We start from the raw sequence: 20946 nt of genomic DNA on the forward strand, positions 1-20946 counted from the left end.
GCAGCCCCCTCGCAGCCGCCAGGACCGCCCGGCCCGGCAGCGCGGCCTGGGCGGCTCCTGCGGCCCGGGCCGAGCGCGGGCGGGGAAGCGGCGGGGCCCGGTCCGCGGCGCGCTCGCTGATTGGCCGCGGGCCGCCCGGGGCCGGCGGGGGTGGGCGGGGCCGGCCGGGACCCGCCCTTCGTCCCGGCTCCTGCCGCCGCCGCCGCGCAGCGCCCGGGGACTGCCGGGCTTCGCACCGCCGCCTCTCACCGCGGGCCGCGCCCGGACAGCCGATCGCCGTCGCGCCGCTCCCCCGTCCGTGCTTAGGCCAGCCATGTCCAAGCCGCCACCTAAGCCGGCCAAGCCAGGTGAGGGAAGGACAGAGCGGCCTGGCCCGTCCTCGCCGTGCGGGGCGCGGCGCCGCCCGCCGCTGCCGACACGTGAATGGCTTGGGTTTCGGGTCTGCGCTCTCGAACAGCCCGGGCGAGGGTGGGAGCGGGCACGGCCGTCCTTCCGTTCCGGACCGCACCCTGCCGCCATGAAGGCCGGCACCCTGCCCTCGGCGCCGGGTCTGGGCCCGACCCCGCGCCCGCTCTGGCTCGGGAGAAGCTGGGGAATGCCCCCCGTTCGGAGCCATCGCCCAGCACGGGCTCCCCGTGTCACGGGCTGGCGGAGCCCTCCGGCCCCGCCTCGCTCGTCGGCAGCGCGGAGCCGCGGTGGCCGGCGGTGGCACTTGGCGCCGTGGCGCGCCCGGTGGGCATCCGGGAGCTGCTTGCGTAGCCTGAAATGCACAGGAAGCCTTTTACCCTTTTAACTAACAGCGCTGAAGTGCTCCGAGGTTTGTCTCGTGATTGCTCGGATGGGCAATATGCTAACGCATAAAACCAGTTTTATAGTGTAGTCGCATGCAACATTCTTCATCTTTACAGTTGGAATCTACTGTCTTCCCTTGTAGGACTCCTAACAGCCAAACTCTAAATGTGCTCTTGGAAATTCTGGTGTCAATGTGCACATCACCCTTTCTAGTGCATTTAGTCCTCAATGTGTAAGGTGTTGCACCTGTGTTTTTATCAGAAAAATTCACTGCAAAGCCAATTTTCTAAAAATATTAATAGTAACCTGAGCTTCTTCTAAAAATAAATTGAAAAGCCATTGGAAGTTGCTCAGTTTTAAATCTTAGAATAGAAGTGGCATTTTTCAAGTAAATATACATTCTTCTGTGACAAATTTAACCGTTAGCTTTAGGGTTTGGGGTTTTTTTAAGTAAGGAATTGATCTGGAAAATTTAGTGGCTGTTTATCATGGTTTTGTATCATCTGTAACTGTAAGAGCTTAAATTCTTATTTAGAAATGAAAAACCCACTGTGACATCTCCCAAACCAGGACTGTCTGATACCTAAGTACATCCAAACTTCAACTTTTTTTGTACTTGGAATACTGTTTGAAATGCCCATGTAAAAAAATGCTTAGCCTAATTGAGTATTTTAACTAGACAGCTTATAAAACAGATTTTTAATTTGAAGTCACGTAAGTGCAGAAACAAGTTTAGACCATTTAAACCATCAGTCTCATCCTGCCCACAGAAGCAAAATCTGCTAAAGCTCTCTGGCTGTAATTTCACCTTCATAAGAATTTCCTCTCCCTGTAGTTTGCTAAGCTGCTTTGAAAGCAGCTTACTTGAAATGAAAAAAACAGTAATAAAAGCATTGCTGTTGTGGACCCTTACCAAAAACAATCAGTACTGAGGAAATCTGCAGGCTTCTGAAAGGATGTGGTGTTTCACAGCTGATGAGGTGTGAAAAGTGGGATTTTCCGATGAAGTTGATAACTCAGTTTTCTGTTTTTCAAGAACATAAGTCAAATTTAACATAAGTTTCTTAAGAGTTAGAGGCTGTAGCTCTGACTAACTTACAGGAGCTCTCAGACTGACTCAGACATGTTCTGTCAAAGCTAGGTTTCTCTCCCTAGTTTGGTGGGGTGCAGTTTGTGGTGTGCCTCATCTGATAAAATGTGGACTGTCATCAAAGGGACGTGTTTCCTACCCCCACCATCCTTTCTGTTCCATTTAGTTACGTGACAAGCTGATGGTGCTCTCAACTTTTTTATGTCCATTTATTTGTATGTCTGTGTAAGGTTATTTTTATGTCTGATGAACTTGCTGAGCTGGTTTTCCAGCATGAGTGCTTGACACAGCAAAAGGAAATTCATAGGAGAAGGAACAAAGTAAATAAGAAAGTAAGATTGTATTGCTAGTGACTTTCAGAGCCGATTAAGGGTAATAAGACTCATTTTTCCAAATCCCTGACTTTTGAGGAGAGAAAATTTAGTGGTGTCTGTTTTGTCAGATTTTTTCAAAGTCATTTTTCTGAAAGGCACTGCCTTCTCACATACTTAAATATCTCTGCAGTTGCATGTCTGACTTCTGTATGTTAACACAGAATACAGGTAGTACACCTTTGGTACTGTAATTGAATTTCTTGGGGTTATAGATAGATGTTATTTAAAGACATAAATATAGGAACTTCATGTGGTGACAGTTTCTACAGCAGTGGAAGGCTGTCTCTTTCGGTGGCATTTTGACTGCATTTACTCGAGTGTTTTGGTGCCTTTGGCCAAGCTGTGTTGATTTTTCTTCACTGGTTATTAGGTATCAGGTCTGTAAGCTCTGTCAGGAAACAGCAAGCCTGCTTGCATTGCTTATGAATTATGAAAGTGCAGGACAAACAGGAGAGAAAACCAGACATTGGTTTCTGTCATTCATTCCATTGTGTTTGGGAAATAGGAGATGCAGATTGGACAGAGAAGGAGGGAAATATTTTGGTGGTGGGGAAGTGAAAATATGTCGTGAAATAAATTTCCTTTTTAAAACACTGAGTCTTCACTGCTCAACTCAAGGATTTTGGACCTGAGTTTAGTGCTTTAAAAATGTGGGGAAAAGAGGTGATATGAAGGAGGAAAACCAACTAGCTGTGACACTGTCGTTTTCTTCAGTACATGAGAGCATTTTTTCTGACAGATTGCTTTTCTGTAAATCCTGTTGTGTGCACAGCACTTAAGGATTTCAGTTACAGAGATGGTTTTGAAATCAACATATGTTAGACAATTGTGTTTCTGAACACTTGAGCTAGTCCTTTGGGTCTGTAGTCAGCCCTTGGGTAAGGGGACAAGATTGTTTGTAGAGACTCTAAATGTCTTTTAGCTTATAGTGTTTTCAGGCTTTTTTTAAGATGTACTGTACTTTTCCTGTGTAACTCTGTATTGTTACTGTTTTCTAGCTGTAGCTTTTGTTTAGACTCACTATCAAAAATAAAATGGAATGGAGTGGATGTTGAAAATAGCAGAAACATACTTTTTTTCTTTCAGCATTATGCAAGAGTAGGGCTTCCCCTCCATCTTTTAAGAAATCTGTTGATGTCTCAAACTACATTATTCTTTGCAGAGTTCATATCATGTTGGATATTAATCCTGTTAACAAACAGGATTGTTAAGTCTTTTGGATTTGACAAGCTTTAATGGCTTCTGCTTAGTTGTCTGTTACTTAAACAGTGTTTTCTTGAAGAGTGCTAATTATCTGGTGATGCCTTTTTGATTAGAGCCTTATATAGTGTGCAGCAAAAGCTTTTGGGGAGACCAAAGGGGTGTACTGATATTTTTAAAAAGTCTTACTTTCATGTTCACAGTAAGGTTTGTTGATCCTGGCCTAGAGTTGAGACAACATTTATATTCTATAGAGAAAGACCAGCCTTTGTATCAAGGAAATTAGAGTTTTCAATTACTCCAGTTGACAGGGAGGCAGGAGGAAACATAAGGATTTAACATAAAGGGTTGCTACCTCACAATGCAGACTTGTTGACTTTTCTCCTGCTAGTAGCTGTCAGAGTTAAAAGTAGGATTCTTGACATAGATGCTTAGTTTGAGTCATAAACAAGTTCATCTTAGTTCTAAGGTGAAGTAGGAGCTGTGACAGCATTCACAGGAGCAGAACACTTGCATTGAGTCACATGCCTAAGGCCTCGGCAGTTGGCTTAAATTTGACATAAGTGGTGGTGGTTTGGGTTTCTTCTGTACTCAAACAAAGGTTCCTGTTAGCTAAGAAGATGTGAGCATGTGGATGTGGGGGGTTATACTGCAGTCATCAGGTCTAAAGGGAGAAAAAGGTCGGAGAAACAATTAAACAGTTCCCAGTCTGCTTTCAATATGAATTATAAACTTTCATTTCAGACCTGAAACCCTCTTATTACTGCAAGTTGCTGGGACCTCCAGCAAGCTTCCTGCAAGTGAAGGCACGCTGGTATTCATAAAAATGCAATTGATGAAAAACCGAGGATTTCAGATCAGGCTATGCCAGTGAGACTGTGTTCTCTTATATTTTCTGTGAGAGTATTTTTACTTCTGATTTTCTCTAACGAAATGGCATTTGTTCCTTCCATTCCAGATACTGATTAGTGCAGTCCATGATTGTTCCTGGATACCTCAGTTTGTCATCTAGGCTGGCACCAGTTTGTCCTTTGCATTTTTTAGTATGCCCTTCTACCCCTCCCCCAACGTGTATTCTCTGTGTTCACTTCCCCTTTCTGGTAAGTGTTACTTAGAAGTTGAAGATGGTTCTCTAAACACTGGAGGCTCCTCCTTTTTCTGTCTCCACTGTGGCAATCCTTAAATGCTGTGTTGGACTCTGCTGTGTCGGTGAGCAAAATGCCAAAGTACAAATGGCACTCCTGTCAAAAGTGTTTCCAGTACTTCTGTACCTGTTTGGAGACTTGTGTGCAAAGCACCTTGTTTTCCAATTCCAAATGCTACAGGCTCGGGGCAGAGTCTAGAAAGCTTGCCGAGGAAAAGGACCTGAGGGTGTTGGTCAACAGCTGGCTGAGTATGAGCCATCCCAGGTAGCCAAGAAGGCCACTGGCATCCTGGCCTGCATGAAAAGTGGTGTGGACAGCAGACAGTACCTGTCCCCCTGCATTGGGTGGTGAGGCTGCACCTGAAGTCTTGTGTCCATTTCTGGGCCCCTCGCTACAAAAAAGACGTTGAGGTGCTGGAGAGACTCCAGAGAAGGGCAGTGGAGCTGATGGAGGGTCTGGAGAGTAGGTGGTGTGAACTGAGGGAGCTGGGGGTGTTTGTCCTGGAGGAAAGGAGTCTCGGGAGACCTTGTTTCTTTCTATGTCAGTCTGGAGAGAGATTGTTCAAAGGTGTGTGCTTTTCTCTTGTCCCAAGTGACAAGATGAGAAAAAATGGCCTCAAGTTGTGCCATGCAAGTTTAGGTTCAACATTAAGGAAAATTTCGTCACTGAAATTGATTGTCAGATATTGGAACAGGCTTTGCATATTTTCACCTTTTGGGACATTTGCTACAGGTAGGAGTTCAGGTTAATTTGTTTTCAATCAAGTTGGTGCTTGAGTAACTGATTATGAACTGTTTCTGTCTGTCTTTCTGGCAGCAAGGAGAAAGGTGGCCCATGAGAGCCTAGGATTAGCTTGAACCATTTAAGAGGTTGACAGACTTGTGGTTTTTTAACTAACTGTAGACTACCATACTCAATTCTGATTTTCTACAGCACAGAAATTATCCCTCCGTGTACTGTAGGCACTGACAATGCTTTGTGACACTCAGTGAGTCAATTCATCTTGAGTTAGTTACTGCGATTTTTATGGTAGTCTTGAGCTACTCAGTCTTAATATAGCTAATGAAAAGATGCTGCATCAGGATCAATATCTAAATAGTAGCACCTTATTCAAGTCAGTGAAATTTGATTATGGCAGTCTACAGCAGATGCTAACAAAAGACTCATATCAGTGCAATGGGGCCAAGCCTTGGTAAACGTTGATTTATCATTATTTTGTTTAAAATATGTGTGTTTTGAACCAAGGACTGTGTTGGGGTAGTTTTATGTTTGAGGATGTGATGTTAATTGACAGCTAATGAAATTCATTATCTCCCCTTTGGTGCTGAAATTTCAGCCTAACACAAATGCCTAAATAAGTAATGCCGTGCAGGTATAGGTCAGGTGTTTTTTTTTTTTCTTTTTTCTTTTTTAGCTTTTCATTAGGTGGGTTGAAAGCAAATAAGAGAGCGGAGAATGTTTTGGTGGTAGAGGGGATTTTAATGCTAATGCTTGTGGCGGTTTGGAGAAGCTAGAGTAAAGGAACTCAAAGGAAGTGGGGAAAAAAAGTCACTGTGAGAGAAACAGTAACTCCTTGTTGCTGTGCTCCTTACTTAGCACTTCTTGGGAAGCAGTCTTCTGTTAATGATACTGCAGTTGATTAAAAATAGACCTCAGAGTTGTAAGAAGAAAACAAAAATCTTTCAGTCTTTTTAGAAAATGGTGGTTTGGTTTTGTGAGGTCTTTTAATTACTTGGCATTGTGAAGCAGTGCTGGTATCTCTCTTCAGTATCAGAAGCTGCGTTTTTAAGCTGTCGTTGCTGTTTAGTTTCTCTGTTTCATTGCTTTTATGCGCTTAGCAGGGAAAGGATCCTTTTAGAATTATGAGTTGCATGTTTCCCTTCCTCAGAAAGGCTGGAGAAGTTTATAGGTAAGTTATTAAAAATAAATTAAAAGGTGTGGGGTTGGCCCAACCTGACATTAGTTTTATGTTGCTAGCTACAGAGAGTGGAGGTTTGTACGCCAAGAGTATTTGTGTCTATTCAGTATGGATAATAAGTTACACTTTTTGCTTGTGAAGTAGTTGTTTTGCATACGTTTAATGCAAATTCCATAAGAAGGGAGAAGACAGTCTTATGACTAAAGTTTGGGATTTGTGAGACTAAAATATTACTAGTGACTGTCTCAAATTTGCAAAAGCAGGGTGTGCTTTGTTGATGATGTGGAAGATCAGGTGGAAAAAGTGTGAGCTCCAGAGGATGACCACAACAAATCAGCCCGTGTTTATCAAGAAACTGGGGTTTGAGCCAGATAAGGGAAGGGGCTATAAGTGTTTTATCATGTCTTCCCTTACTCATCTGGCTCAGGTGTGAAAATTCCCTTCTGTGGGGAAGGTGTCAGACATTCACACTAAGGCTGAATATATTCATCCCTGCTGGTGGGGTATAACCAGCTCAGCTACACTGACTTGAAAGGCAGCTGTCATATCTTAGAAGGTGCCATAAACCATTCAGGTCCCAGACCAATTTCTGAGGCCTCCCACCAGAGACAACTGCGGATGATCCACAGTGTTATATCAGAGAGTGTTAATTTCTGCTCCCCCCTTGGAGATACCTGGTAATTCCCACCTGAACCTGAGCATATAATAATACATTTAACTTTGTGTTTCATGGGATTTTCCCTGTGGATCAAGGTTGTGGCTGTCACTTTGATGTGGGCATCAAAATGCCTAGTCTTGTCCCCAGGTCCATGGGTGGTGGTTTCTTTCTGTTATCTTATCCTTTCTTTCTGTATTTCTTCTCCTAACTTCTTCTGGAAATATATGGTAAACCAGATGAAAAAATTCCAATCAAGGCTTTAGTAAATGACCTGTATCTGGTTAAGTTAAAGCTGGCTAAGTTAAAGTTTCTGAAGTGCCTTAGTTTGTGTGGATTTTGCTTTAAAATTTGTGAAGTATCTAATTCTACCTGAATGTTCTGAAAATTTGCATGTAAAGGCTTGTTATTGAAGATTTTTGTTCTTTCTCCTGTACACTGCTCTAAATGACTCAAACAACCTTCCCCTAAACCCACTGAGCAGACCAAGGCATGACAGGACTGAAAAGAAGACCCCTTTGAATCTGTCCCTATGCTTAGGAAAAGATTTGTTGTGGGACATATCACTGCCCTGTGCTTCCATGTGCTTTGTTTTTAAAAGGGAAACTCCTCTCATTAATCATGATGAGAATAAAGTAGTTAATGTGTGCCTGATGCCTTGAAATTTTAAAAAAGTACATGTGCTCTGTGTTCTAGTTACTTTGTCCGTTAAAAGTATGTTGTGGGGAGGTGCAGTCAGTCTACTTTGACAAGTTCAAATCTGTGCTAATTACTGGTTCACTGTCCTATGGGAATGTTGACACATGGTTTGTACAAGAGAGATAGTAGTAAGTTGAAACAGAGGAAGACCTCATGCACTTTCTATCTTTTTGTGTCCTCCAAAGCAAAAATTACTGCCAATGCAAGCTCTGTCTGCATGCCTAGTGATAGGTATTGCTAGATAAAAAAACTCCCTGTGATTAGGCACCCATGTGCCTAATAAAATACAATTTCTCTTGTTCGCAGAACTAGGATTCAAGTCTGATGTGCCCTTTGCATGCTAACATTTTGTTATTTTAATCCTCTAGACTGTAAGTTGCATTAGAATTTGGTAACAAAAAAATCAAAATTTACAAATGCTAAAGTCCACTTGTTCTAAGCTCTTAAATAAAGCAAAGTGAACAGGCTAAATATCTTTTTATCAATAAATTTTTGAAATATCAATGCCAGTAATGAGCAGTGTTTAACTTCAATATAAAGTACTGTGAAATTAATATTAACGAGATCTGTAGTTCCATATATGCAGATCTGTACTTTGTATTTCATCGCAAAGAGTGTTTTAGCATGTGTTGGTCTGTCTATGACACTACAGTTGGACATTTGGGGAAGTAACTCCCTGTTTCAGGTTTATGCAATTTTAGAAAACCCCACAAACAAATGAAAAATTAATTTTGTTTACACAATGTGTTAGCCATACTGTAATCAGCATCGGTGTTTCCTATTTTCTTTGCCTCCACAGGTGTGATAGCTTTAGAAAATCTGTTGGCACATATGCAGTATGTTAGTATAAAAGACACGTGAAACACACAAATGCACGTTTCTCCTTTTCCTGGTCTTCTGCCATCTTCTCATTTCCCCTTTTAATATTTCTTACTCTTCCCTTTTGTTGTCCATTTCCTCCTCTTACTTACATTAAACACTGAAGATGGGTGCATGATGGTTGCAGTCTCCATAGTTGTTAGTGTGCAGTTCTGTCTTTTGTTTTTGTGTCTTCTGTATGAGAAAGCCCAGGAGGAGGGTCAGTACTCCTGTCTTCCATCCTGTTGTGTCATTTCTTGTTCTTTGTTATTTTCTTTTTTGGTTTTTGGGTTTTTTTGTCGTTGTTGCTAGCTTCTCCACAGCTGCAGTTCACGTTTCATGCTAAAGCTATTTGGTCCAGGATGCATTACTGTGTGCTGTCCCTGTTCATCATCTCTGTATAGGTAGTAAACATCACTCAGGTTTCATTCTTTTTAGCAGTTGCCACGGTTGGAAGTATTTTGTTTCTGGGATAAAGGTTTGAGAAGTGTTGGACCTTTTATGTCTAGGAAATGGCTGCTATCTGAAAGAGAGAGCCAACCAATAAAGCGAAACCTAATTCCTGTTATTAAAAATTAGAACTGGGATGAGCAATTACATATTGGGAAAAGAAATATGTACAGTATCTACATGCACTTGGCAAAGTGTTTACACATATTCATCTTATTTTTGTAGTTTTACGTACACTCAGTCACAAAAAAGCCTGAGAATAGAGAGCTAAGAAACATCTTGCTTAGTTGTTATGCCTTGGCAAGTGCATCTTGGCATTACTGTTGCTAGGAAATATCCAGAAGCATTTGAAAATATAGTTTAAGAGCCACCCCAAGGGATGCTGCAAAATTGCAGTTGGGTACCATCCTCCTTTCTCAAGGTTAGCATATTCACCTCCAGAATCTCATTAAAGCCCTTAAGTTAACATTCTAAAATGATTGCTTTTGTGGGTAGGATTTTAGATACAAAAGGGATAATAAAGACTACATCTAGTAGAAAAAAAAAAAAGGACAAAATTCTAGAGATGATGGTTCTTAATTAGAAATGTAAAGGCTTGTTCTTGAAACCTACTCTGTCTTTACTTGCTTATCTCCGTTTAATAAACAACACAAAACATTGCATGTGTACACTTTATTTTACTATATGGCCTTTGGTAGTAAGTTCATCAGTTTCTCTGAGTTGACAAAATAGTCTGGACCTAATGTGACCTAAGTAACACATTCTCCTGATGGATCGAACTCTGCAACTTTATACAAGTTAATCTATATAAACACATAAAGTGTAAGAACCTGTGTGTAACCTACACTTGCAAGCTTAGAACATTTAAAAGTAAATAAGGGTGTACATACTTAGGACTTCAGATACCTAAAAGTAAACAATACAGAGCAGTCTGCCTAATATATTCCTCTAGTAAGTCCAATGGACTCCAGCAGCTCGGCTAATTAAATTATGTAACATACATGTTTCTTCCATATTTGTACTTTCTGTTCATGCTCTTGAAAAGTACCTTTTGAACTTTTAAAACAGTTTGTAGGGAACCTTCTTTTTAATTTAAAGCTCTCTGCATTCAGGTTATTTTTTCTTGGCTTGAATGCTGGTGTCCGACCCCATTGAAAGTGCCCTGTTAAAGCATCTGTTAGCCACTTACTGGAATTGCAAACCCTATGCCTTGTGTTAAGCATCTGAATAGAACAGGACATCAGCTGTACATTAAATAGGGCTTTGTGACCATTTGTCATTTTTCTTTATGAGTTCTGCATTATAATGTTACTGCATTATTTTCCTAATAATGACTGCAAGTAAGAACATGTTGGTGTCATTGATCATTGGTTTGTTTCTTTCTTCTTTCCTTAATTCTTTGTCATTTGACGTTAGTAATAAAAGTACATACAGCATGTATGAGTGTGTGAGTGTGTATATGAGTGAAATTACTCTTTTCCTCAGAAATCAATGACAGCACTTCTATTACCCAGTGAGCTATAAAGACTGTGTTAAGTGTGCAGAAGAGGCTGTTTAGATGTAACTGATCAGGTGACCCGTTCCCTTCATAACCCGTGTTGCTGGGTTTTTTAACTCACGATGCAGATACTCAGCAACCTGATTTTCTTTGATAGCACAGATTCATTCAGGAACCGGTGTTAAGCTTAAAGGAATGTATTTGGATTTAAAGGCATGGTACTGGTAATGACTTTTTAATTGGGTTATTTTTTTTGTTTTGTTTTGTTTTTTTTTAGGGCAGGTTAAAGTATTCAGGGCCCTGTATACGTTTGAGCCCAGAACGGTAAGTACATCTTTACTTCAGCAGTTTGAGAATCTTGCTTTTAACCTTGTCCATAATATTTCTTCAATTCTGCTATTATTGGCATATTAGACTTACTGTACTTAAATTTTAAGAAACTGTTGATGGATATTCATTCTTAATGTGAATAAAACTGTCTGATTAATCATAAGTCTCTTTTAAGAACAGCTCTGTTTAAAAGCAGCATGCTTTCTTCTGTAGTATGTTACCTACAATCAAGGATCAGAAATCTTGAATAATTTGTTTTTTCTTCCAAAGACAGCAATGATAGTTGACACCTAAGAGATCTGGAGAACTGGGACCAACCAAAAAGAGTCCCAAATGAAGTTGACAAACCTAAGAGATATTTCACTGCTTCCTATGCACAGTGCTTCCTGTGTTGTTAGGAAAGTTAGTGATCCAGGAAGTTAGCTGTAAGTAAGTCAAACTATGGACTGTCAGGCTGTTGTCTCGGTGATAGAGAATTTGAGTTATCATTCTTTTGAATGAAGAGGTGAATGTATTCTGACTTATCCAGGCATTTGTTTTTCCTACATACACACATTCAGATATATTTGTTTCCTTTTTTTTTTTATTAAAGCCAGATGAACTGTACTTTGAAGAAGGAGACATCATTTACATCTCAGACATGGTGAGTCTAAGACATCCCACACAGACTGAATATTTCTGAGATGCAGTATATCCTATCTAAAATATTTTCCCTTTTTTCTGCAGAGTGATACAAATTGGTGGAAAGGAACTTGTAAGGGGAGAACTGGACTAATTCCAAGCAACTATGGTAAAGTCTAGAATATTTTTATTTGGTAAGATCATTCACAATTAAAGGAAATCACTAAATAAAAAGACATCATCTCAAAATAGACCACAGTATTGGTGCTTAACAGTACTCCACCATGTATTTCAGAATACATCCATCTGCAGTAGCAGTTACCAGTGGTAACCAGTGTAGGTACCACTACATCAGCAGTGCACAAGCTGTCTTGTGTTTTTATAACCTAGGGACAGTTTGAGTTTGCTGAGTGTTCATGTTTCTGGTTATGCTCTTCAGAGATACTGAGATACTCTCAAGTTTTGAGGAGAAGAACACTTGGATCTAAAGGATGGAGTTTTGCTTGCCTTTTGTGGTTTTTTTTAGTGAATATATTCTGCCACAGAAAACATTGGTTTCTTGGGGTTTGCACCACGTTAAATATCCCGTGTGTGTTTGGACTGAATAGAAACAGCTTTTTCAGATTCACGAAAATCACTTTTAAAAGCCATCAGTACAGACAACACAACACAATTCCTCCAAGTCCTGCCAGGAATTGTAGACAGAGTAGCAGTGTCTCATGACAGATTGCATCACAGCTGCCAATATGACTTAGGTTGATTCATGTTGTCCCTTCTTCAGTAGGAGACATGGTAGCAATGCTCTGTTTCCCTGCCCTGTAGTTAGTAGAAATATATTAATAGAAATCTGTGGTGTAGTCATTGAGGCTGCATGAATTTTCACTTTAGTTTGTGACTTCCAAACTGACTCTACTCTTGCTGTCTGCCAGAGATCAGAGATCATGCACTGTTAATATGCAAGAAGGCTAATTTATACATGCTGCATATCTACATTCAAATTTCCTTTGAATATTGAAGTGAATATTGAAAATAAACCCAAAAATCTCTTAATTCATGTTCCCATTGAGATTATTTGTAAGGCTTCAATTTTAGACCAGGGTTGGGGTGGTGTCTCTGTCTGCACATTTGCAAAAATTCCACGTATAAGCAGAACAGAAGCTTTTGCAGACCTTAAGAACAAAGAGTATTAGGAACACGTCTTTTTAGACCACTTATGCAATGTGATGCTGTTTGAAGTTTTCACAAGGTTTTCTCTGAATTAGTTTCCCATACACTGGAAATTAAAGTGCGTCTCACTAGTCTGTCACTCACAAATCTGTTTTCATTTTAGAATCAAGTACGCTTTGTTTCCACACAGGTTTCAAGTACATGTTTCAGAAGTAGTTAGAATTTGCTCTTTCGTTTCAGTGGCAGAGCAAGCAGAGTCTATTGATAATCCACTGCACGAAGCTGCCAAACGAGGTATGTTTGGTGTTTTAGTTGTGTGATGCCAAAGGATGATTTGCTTGTTTTCTACTGTAATAATAATGAGAGTAATAGTAATAATAATATATTTAGAATTAAGATGTTCTACTTGTTTTGGTTGTTTTGTTTCTTGAGCAAGTTTTCTGGTAAGTTTTACGGCTTTGAAAAGGTGAGATACTGCCTGGTGGAATTGCCACTCTGTCTATACACAGAGGAATGGTGGTACCATCCATTGAACTACATATATAGGTGTATATATATAGGATATAAAGGTGTTCTGGGAATAGGAGAAAAGATATTTGGTACTGGTTAGTATGACTTTGTCATGATTTGCTATGACTAGGTATGAGTGGTTGTTCAGTGAATTAAAAATTGCTGCTAATCACTTCCTCTCTTCATAAGTTAATGGGAAGACTGGCACCATTTAGACAGTACTATTTACCTGTAATGCTTCTTTTAACTTTCCAAAGAAAAAACAATAATCAAAACTGATTTTGTCTTTCAGGCAACCTGAGCTGGTTGAGAGAGTGTTTGGATAATCGAGTCGGTGTCAATGGTTTAGACAAAGCTGGAAACACAGCTCTGTATTGGGCATGCCATGGAGGCCATAAAGGTATCAGAGCATTAATTTGAAATTATTGTTGTCTAGTTTTCTTGTTATGCTTGTTAGGCTGATTGATAAAATTGTAGTGCTAAATAATAAAGCCAGGTTTTTTTCCATGTAATTCTATTTTTTATTTCTTTAATAAAAATCGGTCTAGGAGGTAGGTTCAGCTCCATCAAGTGCTGTGTGTTTTGTTGTTGCTCTTGAAGCAGGCAAGCTCATTAGTGTAACTTAGAGGAAAAGTGGAAGGAGGACAGATCAAAAAGAAATGCAGTATTATTTGGGGTACTTCATGCAGAAGCATTTTTTGTGACTAATTGTTGTTTGCTCAATGCAGTCTGATTTACAGATTTTCATTAGCTGATTTGATTGGTCTTTTGTTGAATCTTAACTACAATGAATGCAAAAACAGCATAATTCCTTTCCACTAAATTCTTCTCTTGCCATCTCTCCCTGCAGATGTAGTAGATGTGCTGCTTGCCCAGGCAAACCTAGAGTTAAACCAACAGGTAGGTTGAACCCATAGACCGTTAGCGTAGAGGCGTGATGTTACTCACCTTTGGTAGAAGCTGAAAGGGTTTTTGCTGCATTTTAATCCTGTTGCTTTTCCCTCTAACTCCACAGAACAAATTGGGAGACACAGCTTTGCATGCTGCTGCATGGAAAGGTTATGCAGATATTGTAGAGATGCTGCTGGAAAAGGGTAAAGATCTTCACCAAGGTTTCGACAATCGTGTAGAGACTAGATTCCTGAATGTTGTTTAATTTGTATTTCTTAAGTGTTTCTATATAACTCAGCTACAGTCTTTAGCCAGCTCACCTGCCTGACTTGCAGGAAAAGTCTTGCAGAAAATTCTGGCAGCTGTTTGGAAGGTAGACATCTCACCTCAAGATAATTTCATCCTGCTTTACAGACAAAATCAGGCACTTTAACCCCAGAACAGCAATGACATCTGCTTCTTAAAAAGGAAGAGCAGCCAGCAAGTTTCCTAAACAACTGTAGCTTATGCAAGAGCATCCATAGCTTTTGGTCTGCTTCAGAGCAGTCAGTAGCTCAGATTCCCTTGTCTATTACTGTTCTACCCACATTAGTGAAAGTCATATCATAATGGCATTGGTTGAGAAGTAACTGGGATTGTGATTTCTGATTAAACTTTTCCACATGAAGGGGCAAGAACAGATCTGAAAAACAACGAGAAGAAACTGGCTTTAGATATGGCAACGAACGCAGCTTGTGCTTCCTTGCTTAAGAAGAAACAGAGTGCAGGTATTTCTGATTTTGTTTTTCTGATAATTTTACTTTTGGAGAAATAATACTTTAGTCAAATACTGATATACTGATAGCCATAAAAACCATTTGGGAGGTACATGGGCTAAGACTTGTGTCTGGAAGGGCTTGGTTGAGAGAGTTAGTTTAGAGCTATGGTAGGAAGATGGTTTATCATATGCCATGCTGCTGACTCCACACAAAATGGCACCTTGTATCAGTAAGAGGCATAAGAGTTCAGAAGAGTTCAGAAAGTGTGAAAATACTAAGGGAAGAGATGAAAATAGAAGACTGGCCCTTCAGACAAAATTAATGCAAGGATAGAAACTATTTTAAAAGTAGCATACCAAAAGGGACAGGGTGCAAGAATAAAACAATGTCCTGTCTTTCTCCATGTGCTTGTCTGTTCTTCCAAACTTAAGCCAAAGAAGCACCAACGTAGGATCCTCCTTTTCTTACTTCTAATTTTTTTCTTACTTTCTTTTTTCTATGTGTCTCTGAGTGACTGTCTAACCGAGAAATAAAGAATGCTTTCAGGTGTTAATTAAAATAGTCTCACTGCCTACCACTTGTCTTCATCTCTCCAAATAGCATAGTGTCCCTGTCCAAAAGAGTTAAAGAGGCTATTTTAAAAAGCTAAAGACTGAATTGTTCAGTATTCTGTAATTCTACTATTGCCTGTAGCTTTCAGGAGGCTGAAGTAAGGGTGGAAACTCTTAAGTGGAATAAGAAATTACTTGAAAACACAGGCAGGGTTACAGTCAGGTTTGGTGGGATATGCAATACAGCAATTGCATCCTCACAGGACTAGTGAGATCAGAGGGAATGCTAGCCTGTAGGGGCCTAGAGGTTATGGTAATTAAATGGAGGAATAGCTGACTGCAACTTTAGAAGGCCAGGAAGAGCAATTGCCGCAAAAATACTGTTCTGCTCTTTAGCAGAGGTGAAACCAGGATTTCCCAGAAGCGTGGCAAATTTTTTCTCCCAATCTTGGTTCTTAAGAAAGGAGTATTAAAAAAGGGCAATATGTATATATAATATATATTATTATATATATATTATATAGTATTTTCCTAAAGTTACTTGATCCCTATTAGAAGAACTTTGTTCATCTTTGGTTGTTGATTGTAGGCACTTGGCACAGGTGTTTTCTCTCTTCTGATGTCCCAATAATTGTACCAATGTTTTATTTCCTGATGCTAAGTAACTAATCTACATAACTAATCTACTTCTTCACTCCCTTTAAATTAATTTTGTTTCAATGACTAACTGATTTTTTGTCCTTAGTCCCCTTGTCTCTGTCTTAGTCATCAGTCTCTGGTAATTTCATTCCCTGTCTTTTTTTACTTGCCTTAATATAACAGCTGATGTTCTCAGTCTAATTGCAGTTTCAGTATTAGCATCTTTGTTCATTTTTCTATCTTAACTTGGGCTTTTATAATACTCTGACACCACCAATTCCTATACTTTCCTCACATTTTGTATTTTCTTGGTTATTTTCACTAATTTAATTTTTCTGTCTCTTGATTCTGCATTTAAATATTTCCAATGTCTGGATGTGAAATATTGTTCTTTTTCAGAGATTCAGTTCTATATCAGCAGTCACCTCTCCCTTGTTCCTGTTTACATATGGCTTCTATCACAGTCCATCTCTAAAACTGTTTTATTGGAGGAAGCTTACTTTGTCTCCGGTGTTCAGATTTATGTTTTACTTGTACAGACAGATATTCAAATGCCAATTGCTGAAGTACATTTTAAAAAATTAAAATTATTAAAATCATGTCATCGAAATATTAAAAGGTTGTGTTAATTGTGCCGCTAAACAGGGGAGCAGAAGAAATGTAATTTGTACTTGCTTGAAATATGGCCCCTTGAGCACAAGGCTCTGCAACTTCTTTTCTTCCTGTTCTCCGTTTGCTGCTTCTCCTCCTAAAAATGAGAAACGTTTTTTTCACTTAGCTTTCTTTTCCCAAAATGGTTGAGCAGGTTAATTTTAAACTTATTCATTATTCTTGTTCCGGAAATGTAGGATAACATGGTTGTCGCTTCTGTGAATTATGTCAGTCTTGTTGCCTCTGTGCCTGGTATTTTCAGTATTTTAAATTTTTTTAAATTTTGTTTTCTTTCCAGGAACAGTCCGAACATTGAGTAATGCAGAGGAATACCTTGATGATGAAGACTCCGATTAGCTTTTTGATTCCATATGGAAAACTATAACTTGCATTGCCTATGTCATTTTCAAAACATATCTTTACAACTGTAAAAATATCTCACTTAGAGTATCGCAGTATAGCATATTAATGAGAGGGTGAAATCATGCTTGCAGAGGAATAATCTTCATGTAGCCAGATAATGTCACATTTTAAGTCGGAGTTCCTTTTTGGAATTATCATAGAGAAAGTGTGGCACACCTTTAGCACTGAATATGGCAGAGGACCATCTTCTAAACTCACAGGTTTCATCTCAGGCCGTCCCAGCAAGTGCCTTGTATTTCTGGAATACTGAAAGGTCCATGTGGGACAGGAGGACACCACTGCTAACATTTCCCCAAATCCCTCTGGGTATATGTTCCTTCATGCAGCTAATACTGACAGTCAGTACTGGCTGGCAGGCATAAATGGAGATGCTGCCGTAGAGAGGGGCAATTGTTTGCCCGCATGGGAGACAGCATTGTAAGGTTTGGTTTTTAATTTTGGTAAAATTTTTTCCCTTCCTTCATCCCTCTTAAGTGAGATTCAAAATAACCTGAGACAATCTGCCTCAGGAGTGCTTTGTCTTCTCTATTGCTGTGGGTCCAGTCCCTGAAATGTAACGCAGGTGAAAGGCTTGCTTAAGTCAGGTTTGCTTTAGAAATTCACTTGGACTTTGTGGCTTGATTATTTTGCTTTTTGAACTGTTATTATGCTGAAACCATTTGTAGTGAGAGGAACACAGAATATTTTTCTATTTATCCTGCCTAAAATTTTTTAATACAGATCTTTGCTTTTTTTTTTTTGCAAGTGCTCTTATGTCTTGTCTTAAATTACCTCAAAGTTTAAGTGTGTTTGAAGTAATGAGGGAAGATGTGCATCAAATATGCCACAGGTATCTTTAGAAGAGACACCTGAAGCTGAATAAACATTTTTAAAATGTATTGCTGCTTCCTGTGAATTAAAGAAAAATGGAAAATAAATTCAGCTACTTTGAAGATTCCCTGCCAAGTTAAAAAATAACTTCCTTCAGATTGCTCAAGTAGCTGTAGCTGAATATTGCACATTACCGAGAGATACTTTCTTATTGTCATGGTAAGTAAATGTTACAAGTATTTGAGATACAAACTCATTTTCAATTTTTTATTGCTAACTTCTCTAATAGAGACTTCTGACAAATTCATTCTGACACAGCAGTCTGTGATACTAAAACAAAACCAAAAAATGGAGAAAAATAGGGACAAAAAAAAAGCTCTTGTGAAAGACTGGGGATAAATGAAAAGCTCTTGTGGAAGTCTGGGGATAAATGAAAATCACACTAAGTATTTAAGATATTTTAAAAAGTCTAGAGCACTCCTAATTTCCAATTTTTAAAAATACATTGAGCCAGATTTTTTTTTATCGTCCTGCAAAGAACTAGATGCCAGTAAAGCTTGTTAAGCTCTTATCAAAGAAGGCAGTGTTTGATTGACCTGAAGTGTTTAAGATGGGTCATTGCACAAGCAATCATTTGCAGATGTAATTCTAGACTGTTTAAATGTTAAAACTATAGAACAAATGTTTTAGCCCTATGCAATACTGTGGTTAAATGAACAGTGATGTTTTATTTTGTGTGAACTTGAAGATCCTAGAGGGAAAGAAATAAAAACCAAAGCCACCAATTTTTCTCTCTAGCTTTCATTAGAACAGTTGAACATAACTCATTATATTTAAGACTGTTCTGCTTCTCATTTAATCAGCCAGCTCTTTTAATAGCTCAGCCTTTTATCATAGTTAAACCGCATGTTATGCTGCATACTGTTGATTAAAATTATGCAATTTCAAAATGCAAGCTTTAAAGTCCTGTAATGAGAGGCAAGAACCTTCAGGTATCTGTTGCATGAGTCTTTTTCCTGCAAAAACAAAAAGCTCACAAACTTAAAATTTTTCAGTGTCACAGGACATGGAGGGAATGGCTCAAGTCACTGTTTTTTCTGTGGAGCTTTGGAGGCAGTGTCTGTATTCATAAATAACTCTTAATGTAATGTCTTCTGCTGCCATGGATTCAGCAGCCTACAAGGAAGGGGTTATGCTCATGTCTGTGCAATTAACAGCTGCCAGAAGACCCTGTGTTCTGCAGGCAGGTCTAAGTGCTGCATAGGAGTTGTGACAGAAGCACAAGTTGAGCCCAAGGATTGCATCCAAAGTCTTGCTGGAGTCCTGAAGGAAGCACATTTACATCGCAGGCACGCAGGGAGTGCTGTCATTTCTTTCCAGGACAAAAATTACTGCTTTTTGTTTTTTCCCACAACTTTGTTTTTCTTTATGAAACTGTCTGTTCATCTTGTGAAATACAAATCACTGTGAAAGCTTTCAGGCAATAAATTACTTTTTGTCTAACTCCAGGAGTAAAGTTTTGATTAAAAAAAAAAAAAACCAAAACAAATACAACAGAATAATTTTTTAAAAAATAAAAAAACCCCAAAACAAATGTCACACTAAATGTTTTAACTGAGTGGCCCATTTTCCAGCAGTCTCCAGCTTTTAACACTGACTTCTTTTTCATGAAGACACTAATGTGTTTCTTGTGTTTGATTTTATATCAAGGACCAAAGATTGCTGAAAGTAAGTTAGCCTGACCTTGTGTTCATTTTATTTACATGCTACAAAGTCAGATGTTTGCACAAGCAGCACACATAAAAATTAAAAATTTGCTTGCAGTCATTGCCACTTTCTAAGGAAACTGTTGAAACCCCATGGAACAGAGTAAAAAATAATGGGCTATCAGTCATCTGCTTCATGAGACAGATAAAAGCTGAACTTACTAGAAGTGTTTCAGGACAATATTAGTCAACTGTACGTACTTTGATCTTATCAGGAGTCAAAAACAAGCAGAAATTAAAAAAAACAAAACACAAAACAAAACAAATTTCTTACAGCTAGATGAAATTACAGCTGGAGTAAGCTGATAATCTTAGTAGTTATGCAAACCTACTTGCTCTCCCTACTTTTCTTCCATGTTTGTACCACTACACTTATTTGAATTTAAGACTTTCCAAAGGCAGGTACATTCAGGTGTGTAACAATCAGAAAAAGAGGGGATTTAGGAACAGCGAAAGGAAAGTTCTCAGGCTCATGGTATCTTATAACTGAACATTGAAGGATTATTCTGTCTTTCATACTTCTGGTTGAATTAATGTGTGTGCCTTTCTATTGAAAATCAGCTGTGCTCCCATCAGAAATTTTGTACTGCTAGGGAATAGAAATTTCTGGATTGATTTGAGGCTCTTTGAAAAGAAATTAGTAAATTTTCTGTTGGCTTCATCAGAGGAATCAGATGCTTGATCCCCGTTTTTTGGAAGGAAAAAGTGGGACATTTCTTGCATTGTCTTTAGTATAGTTACTGGATTCTTGATAATTTTCAAGTTAGTATACTGTTTTTCTAAGACAACCCCATCTTACTGAATTCCACTCTTACACATCCCGTCACCTGAAATGTAATTTGCCTAAAACAGAACAAGCAGAAATTGTTTTGAAGAACTTGGAACAGAAATCTTCATAAGAAATTAATTTGATACAAAATCAATATCCTAATTTGCTAAATAAAAACGTAAGAGATGGCTTGGTTTGGGTTGGTTGGGCTTTTTTTGAAGCTACACATTAAACCAATAGAGACTAAAAATAAGGCAATATTACAAAAGGCATTCAGAAAAAAGTTATTTTTACATCACTAATTCTGGAACAGAATGTGGACTGGTGGTAGTGTCTGCCTGTGGCAGAAAGAAACACCAAGGGTCCATTTACCTGCTGCCT

General features: G+C 39.1%; 1 protein-coding gene across 1 annotated transcript; it reads left to right on the forward strand.

Moving 5' to 3' along the window:
• Positions 1 to 239: 239 nt before the first annotated feature.
• Positions 240 to 19533, forward strand: OSTF1 (osteoclast stimulating factor 1). Its single transcript, XM_063179626.1, has 10 exons — positions 240 to 347; positions 10957 to 11003; positions 11602 to 11652; positions 11736 to 11799; positions 13038 to 13091; positions 13600 to 13707; positions 14158 to 14207; positions 14323 to 14401; positions 14867 to 14965; positions 17096 to 19533. Exons 1-10 carry the CDS (start codon positions 314 to 316, stop codon positions 17152 to 17154), a joined length of 645 nt encoding a protein of 214 aa, XP_063035696.1. The 5' UTR covers positions 240 to 313; the 3' UTR covers positions 17155 to 19533.
• Positions 19534 to 20946: the final 1413 nt, after the last annotated feature.

Source organism: Melospiza melodia, chromosome Z (genome assembly GCF_035770615.1).
Source record: "Melospiza melodia melodia isolate bMelMel2 chromosome Z, bMelMel2.pri, whole genome shotgun sequence".
Taxonomy (NCBI): Eukaryota; Metazoa; Chordata; class Aves; order Passeriformes; family Passerellidae; genus Melospiza; species Melospiza melodia.